Source organism: Bactrocera tryoni, chromosome 3 (assembly GCF_016617805.1).
Source record: "Bactrocera tryoni isolate S06 chromosome 3, CSIRO_BtryS06_freeze2, whole genome shotgun sequence".
Classification (NCBI taxonomy): domain Eukaryota; kingdom Metazoa; phylum Arthropoda; class Insecta; order Diptera; family Tephritidae; genus Bactrocera; species Bactrocera tryoni.
In genome coordinates this window covers 75,048,459-75,055,325 of record NC_052501.1, presented here as the reverse complement: position 1 = coordinate 75,055,325, position 6,867 = coordinate 75,048,459, and the positions used below count along the sequence as shown (strand labels likewise).

Below are 6,867 nucleotides of genomic sequence, written 5' to 3'. Positions count from 1 at the left end.
AGCTACTTTATGCATATTGGAGTGTATCGTCCAAAATTTCCAAGTTTATATGCCTCGCTGAGGTCGTAAAAATTAATTTCTAGCAATCAATAATTACTTCTTGAGCTTTCGGTCCTTTCGTGCTTTCAGTTGGAAATATTCCTGACGTAAAAATTATACGCAGCAAAGTGTGATAACATTAGTGTTCAAGAGTTGTTTGGAAGAGCTTTAATTTTTCCAAGCTTTCGCTACCATTTTTCTTAAAAATTCTTACCTTGTAAAACCTGATCTTCAGCGCTTAATTTTGTGCTTTCAGAAGAAATTTATTCACATCAAAGTTTGATAACTTTATTATGCAAAAGCTCTTTGGAAGAGCTTTCACTGTTCAAAGCTTTTGCTAACTTTTTCTGAAGCATTTTAAATTTACTTTTAGAAAAATATTTATTTATTGCATTTATAAAGCACTAAAATGCTTTTATTGCTATACAGAGCTTTCTTAAATTCTTTATAAAAGATTATGATTTATCTCTATACATAAGTATGTATGTAGCACAGAGTTACATTTCGTGACGCCCGCTTCAGCGCTTCTTAAACATGTAAATATAATTCTCCGTTTTGATTTTATACCGCAATGTCGATGTGGGCATATGTTGTATGGCCGCTGTCGTACCCTGATGATCGTGAAAGAAGTCACAGTACCTTACCGGGCGATATAGACTCAATTCGGTGCGCATGCGTGCACGATAGAAGAGATCGGTGGAGCAGCGCTTCAACATTTTCAACTGTTTGTTCATGCAGCGACGACACATATCCAAATTCAATTGGAATTGATGGAAATAATCGCCGACCGGAGTTTTATTGCACTTGGAACATTTTGCGATATTCACGGGTGTGCAAATAACGGCAACAGCTGGCCAAATTATTCGTCGCGAACCGAAAGCGGAGCATATGTTGAGACTGGCTCGAGGTTGGTCGGCCGCATAATCGGCTGGACTGCAGAAACCAACAAAGGAAATGTATTTTATAATACAACATTAAAAGTAACGGTATCATTTTAACTCACCATGGTGTTACGAGTTTCTTTACTTGAACACGTTTCGTGCCAATATTGAATGGGCGTGCGGCTTGTTTGATTTTCTTCTTCGGTTCGACATTATAAGCGCCAATTGGGGGAAAGCGTGATATATCAGTGGGTGGTAGGCGCGGCAATTTACTAGCAAACGATGAATAACCATACGCAGATGGATACTAAAGAAGGAAAAATGATTTCAGAAAGGAATTAGACAATAGTCAACTCACTTTCTTATCTAAAGCCTCCTTGCTGTGCACATACTCGAATGGACCGGGAAAATCACGCACTTCACCTTGTATTTTGCGCATGAATGACGAGAGACCTGGTCCCGATATAGGCAACGTAATACGCTCCATGCAAGATCCGAAGGCAACACGTGGAATTTCTGGCGGATTCACCACATAAATAAAGCCTAGTGGGAAGAGAAGGAGGGAACAGAGATTTATAAATTTATATATTGAGCATAAATGAGCTTGTGCTTTTGTTACTACTTCGAGCTTTGAATAATTTTCGTTAAATTTGAAGGCAGGTGAACTAAAGTATGCCTACTGAGTGAGCTTAAAAGCTTTCATTAATCATTTCTTATTATGTCCTCAAAGCTGAATAGAGTTTCGTATCTACTGTATTGAATTTAGCGGTCGTTTTCGAAAGCTTTTACGTTTTTTAATTCCAAAAAGTTCTACCGAAACAGGAAAAACTCAAGATTACTTAGTATTAATTGTTTTTCTTTTAAGAAAAATACAATAGATTCACGTTTTTTTTTTCTAAAAAAAAAAAGCTTTTGAGCTTTTGTAATTTTAATTAAAAATAACGGATAGAGATCGCTATCGAGCATAGAACCACGTTTAGTTATTAATGTCATGAATGAATTTGCCATGAGTAAAATTGTGAAATTAGTTGTGTATTTTTAGAGTTTTTCTTCTAAGGAGCTTTCATGTGACACTTAAGAGCTTTCAATTTGTTGAATAGATGCGATGGCTTTACTTAAACGCTGAGATGTGTGTTTTTTATAATTTTTCTTCTAAAGAGCTTTCATTTGACCCTAAGAGCTTTCATTATGTTATATGTTTTTTTGAAATTCCTTGAATGGTAACTAAATTTTTCAAATGGGTTGCATTTTATTATAAATCCAAAATTTAATACTCAAGAATTTTTGTTTTAAAGAAAAAAGCTTTTAAAGTTTATAAATAAAATTTCACAACGGTGAAGTTTAAGTTTATGAAATCTCACTTTTTATTTATGAATGCGATGATTATGTACATTCATATTCATTATTACTTGTGCATTTATGTAGTTTTTTTCTAAGCAGCTTTCATTTGACATTTAAGAGCTTTCACTATTGCTGGAGCTTTTTTCGAACTCCCTGATTGTTAATTCATTTTTTAATTGGATTGTGTTTTATTATACATAGATACACAATTTAATCCATCAGATTTTTTGTTTCAAAGAAAAGAGCTTTTGATTTTTATAAATATAATTAAAAACGGTTAAGTATAAGTTTATATTTTCAATTCGTGTTCAGATAGCTATTGAGCATAAAATTTTACTTTTCAGTTATGGATGCGATGGTTTTATTTAAACGCTGAAATTAGTTTTACTATAATTTTCATTTTTCTCTGAGGAGCTTTCATTAGAAACTTAAGAGCTTTTAATTTGTTGGATAGAAGAAATGTGTTTATTTGCACGCTGAAATTAGTTGTGTGTTTATAAAGTTTTACTTCTACGGAGCTTTCATTCAACACTTAAGAGCTTTCACTATGATGGAGCTTTATCTTTCACTTTCACCTTTACTGTTCATTAAATTTTTTTGTAAATTTTTCTTTAATTAATAATCATAATCCTATAATTTCAAATTTATGTAAGCTTATTAAGCTTCCACTCCAGTGAAATACTCTTATCTCTTCAACTAAACCCAACAAACTAAACTTTTAAATTAAATAATATTACATCTTGAATCAAATTACTTTTATCGGCCCTCGCCCGCGCTGTTATCAACTGCGTCTCGCGTCGTTGCGCCCTCAAGGCCTCTCGCTCGGATTTCGTTAACTTTTTAGCAAACATAGCGCCACCACTGTCAAAAACGAACTAACGCTTAGCAAGTGCTTTAGCTAATGAAATAACAGTACGCATTGCAACCAATGAACCAAGCGAAATTAACGGCCAAATCAAACCATCGAAGTAGGTCACCCATGAGGAAAAGCGCGTACATACAGTGCAAAAATAGTATTTATTATATATTCATAAGTGTATGCGTTCAGTGCAATTAGCCACCCGCAGGTATATGCTCACGCAACAGATTTTCGCACGCACATCCTTTTCCGATATTCATTGGCAGTTTAGACAATTTATTGTTTCTCCTGCCTTTATACTTGGTACTTTAACTGTATATACTCGTATGTATGTATGTACGCCTGTTTATATCTACTTCGCCGTAAATATATTGAAATCAATAGGCTATTAATCGTCAAGTCAAAGCGAAGAAAATTTTCTGGTATGAACACTCTCTTGCAGTATATATTCAAGTATATGAAGGTGTTCCTAAAGAGGAAAGTCGATGTTATTAAATTTTATTATAGATTCTATGATACTTTTACTTCAACGCACTAATTAGTAGTCTAACTCAATACTTCACTAAGATTGAAGATGTTTCCTACGAGGATTGCCGATTTTGTTGTCTATAGGTTCCATAGAACTTTTACCTCGATTTTGAAACAACCCAACATTGACGTAATTCATCGTCACTGCAGGATATTCCAACGTAGATAATTTCCAAAAAATACCAGACATTGGAGCTTGAAAAATTTTGTACTAGAACTTGAGTCTCACTTGACACCTATCCCAAATATTATGTTTAAGGGAACTGGCATACAATTTCAGTTAGATCCGAAATCGGTCTCAAATTACTTATGGAAAAAGGTATACTTCCTTATATGTAGAGGTAACTTCTTATAGACTTACAAGTATATGACTTTTAGACTTACATAGCTTTCGAAAACATATCCCTATCCAAAGAAGAAAAAAAACAAAAACCGAAAACAACTAAAGTTCTAAAATGAATCGATCCAGAGATACGATAGTTTTATGGTGAATGTTGGAAAACTGCTTTTTATATATACAATCCATCAATGCTCCATTTTGTAATTTTTATATTTTCCCGCGTTTCAAAGTCCCTCAAGGCTCCCGTCTATTCAATTTAGTTTCCTTTTTTTTCTGTCTTTCACTTTATAGCGTCTCCCTTTCGCTCAAAACTTACCTTCCATTGTGTTAATTCGTGGACTCTACTAAAAATAAGTTTCTACAAAATAAAATAAAAACGCGTATAACGGATATTTTATATATCTGTTGAAGGAATATTCAATTGTATTTTTAAAAATATATTATAAACTATGACAGTTATGATTTTTTGATGTTACCAAATGGGCGCGATAGCTCATTAAGGCTGTTCTTAATGTTGCCAAGCACTTGGATTCAAGGCTTGGATTGTTCTGATGGACTGTGCCCACGTCAGTCATGCTATTCCAGTCGAAGTATAGACGATAGTTGGTTTCCAAATTGGCGGAGTGTCTCAAACGGAACCTTTGGAATATACTATCCATTAGTATTTTCAGGCGCTAATACACCTCATGAGCCGAATAAATTATGAAATAAATTGAAACAAATACAAACAACTGCAAGTTTTCCGATTTGGAGCGTAACTTCATTATTTTTGAATTGTCTAGGTTATGTCCAACTGAAAATGTAGAAAAATGGCGAGATAAGTAGAAAATTTATAGAAAACCCAGAAAACTCTTGAAGATAAATACGCTAATTAGAATCCCAATGTTGTAACTTAGCTACCAAATTCCATTCCTTAGTTCAATAACTGTTTCTTATCAGGATACTACAACACTCGTCATTAAAACATCGCCAGTAAAATAAGGTTAAGTCAGACTCTTATGATACTTTTGACAAAAAAAAATGCTGCAGCTAACCAAATAAAAAGTTGGCTCGACACTTAGGAGATTTGGGCTGCACCTTCGTGACTAGGCGCGATATCCTGTTCTCTCTGTGCTTTAGTTCAACTGCTGTTTTTAGGAATTACAAAAACTATTTAATAAATTTCTTTGCACCTATACTTATTTTCAGAAAACACTGCTAAATTTTTCTAAGAAAAAAATTATAAAATTTTCGAGTTATATGCGATCTCCGAATGCGCTAAAGGGTCCGCCACTGTCGAAGGGTATCTCAACGTGATATTTAGTTTCAATTGGGCGCATAGAAGCAGTCTAGCCGTTAACCCAATTAAAACCGAAATGCTTTTATTTACAAGGAGTCGTAAGATCCCAAACGTGTTTCTCAAACCTCCCTCCCCTCCCATCGGTGGTTTGGTCGAATAAACATTCATGCGGTAAGGCTTGCAATCTTGTCGAATGATATCTGTCAAAGTTGTATGGAGGAGGCTGAGGCGGAAGCATCTAGGCACTTTCTCCTTCCCGTCCAGTCTATATAATACTGAGGCTGAAAGATTTCGGTATTTTTATCTTCGGCTAACCAGAAGACATAGCTGAAACTGATATTAGCAGTTTTTGATAGATTCCAAGCGCTTTGTTGATCTATTAAGATCTTCCAATCCAGTTTATAGTTACCACAACGAACCGGCATTCTAAGCTGTCCAAGTGAGATCACTCTGATGATCGAACTACTAACCTAACCCGTACTGCTGTGGTGATTCTGGCCTGTTCCGTAGATAAAAACAAAAAAAAACTCCTCTACCAGAAGATATGGTTCTTACAACGATCTACGTCTATACTTTGGAAGACTGTAACTTAAAATCTACCTTAAGATAATGATTCCAAATATCTCTCTAAATACTGTTATAGTTGCTTTACTCTTTTCAATACACGACTCCGAAAAATTTGTATTGAAATCTCTCTCTTTTTTTCCCGCATACTTAAATGTTTACTTCTCGTTGAATAGCCGATTTAAAATATAAAGAACAGCCACTGTGATGTATCTATAAAATAAAGCAAATACAACGCAGCAACTGTCCCCTGCACTTAAATGGCGGTTTTCACACAAAAATATTCTAAAAGCACACACACATTTTTTATATACAATTTAATATGTTGTTTCCTAACGAACGCAATATAAAGGAAAATCACTGTGATATATTCTTTAAAGTGTACGTATATCACAACGAACGTTCCTTTTAACGCGTCGTTAGTTAAATAGATGGTTATAAATTCATAGCATAAGATACTGAGCTTTCACCAAACACTTTTGAATTTTCAAGATACTATCACTTCACTTTAGTTTTAATCTTGCACTTCATTAAATATGTAATTCATTAAAGCTTTCACTTATCATAAAACACTGAGCTTTCACCATACAACTTTGAATCTACAACTCATTTTCCCTTCACTAAAATTTTAAGCTTACACATCAATAAAGGTTTAGACTTCCACTTCACTTAGTGCTTACACTTTCCACACATAGATTGAGTGTATCTGGTCAGCTGAAAGCCACTACGTTCTCACTAAACAAAACACACTTTCCTTCTCTAAAGCTTAAAGCTTAAAAGTTTTTCTCATTTTTAATGTTTTTCAGCACTTAATGTTGTTTTCGTTGCAACGAGCTGCAATGGTTGTCTAGCTTTATGAGCAAATAAATCATCAAAGCTAGGCCACCAAAGAAGCTAACTGCTGCGCTAAAAGTTCAATCTGGTAAGCTTTCACAAACTCTAACTTAAAAATCACTTTTTATACATTCTTGTGGCTTATATCGCCCTTTTATATTATATAATACATAAAAAAAAATAATAATAAGATAATATATTC

At 34.2% G+C, this 6,867-nt stretch overlaps 1 protein-coding gene across 2 annotated transcripts; it reads right to left on the bottom strand.

Moving 5' to 3' along the window:
- Nucleotides 1-400: 400 nt before the first annotated feature.
- LOC120771451 lies at nt 401-3,204 on the bottom strand. Of its 2 annotated transcripts, none has more exons than XM_040099461.1 (4): nt 3,016-3,204; nt 1,279-1,463; nt 1,043-1,227; nt 401-972 (listed from the first exon to the last, which is right to left on the bottom strand). In XM_040099461.1, the coding sequence occupies exons 1-4, from the start codon at nt 3,110-3,112 to the stop codon at nt 558-560; spliced, it is 882 nt and encodes a 293-aa protein (XP_039955395.1). In that variant the 5' UTR covers nt 3,113-3,204; the 3' UTR covers nt 401-557. The 2 variants fall into 2 exon arrangements, with proteins under 2 accessions (XP_039955395.1, XP_039955396.1); XM_040099462.1 differs by having other exon boundaries at nt 2,999-3,086.
- Between the last annotated feature and the right edge of the window lie 3,663 nt (nt 3,205-6,867).

Excerpts from the sequence above, each read along its gene's own strand:
- LOC120771451 (XM_040099461.1), bottom strand. The coding sequence starts at position 3,112 with ATGTTTGCTAAAAAGTTAACGAAATCCGAGCGAGAGGCCTTGAGGGCG. Across the intron at positions 1,464-3,015 it reads GCGGGCGAGGGCCGATAAAA|GCTTTATTTATGTGGTGAAT; the intron begins GTAATTTGATTC and ends TCTTCCCACTAG. Across the intron at positions 1,228-1,278 it reads AGGAGGCTTTAGATAAGAAA|TATCCATCTGCGTATGGTTA; the intron begins GTGAGTTGACTA and ends TTCCTTCTTTAG.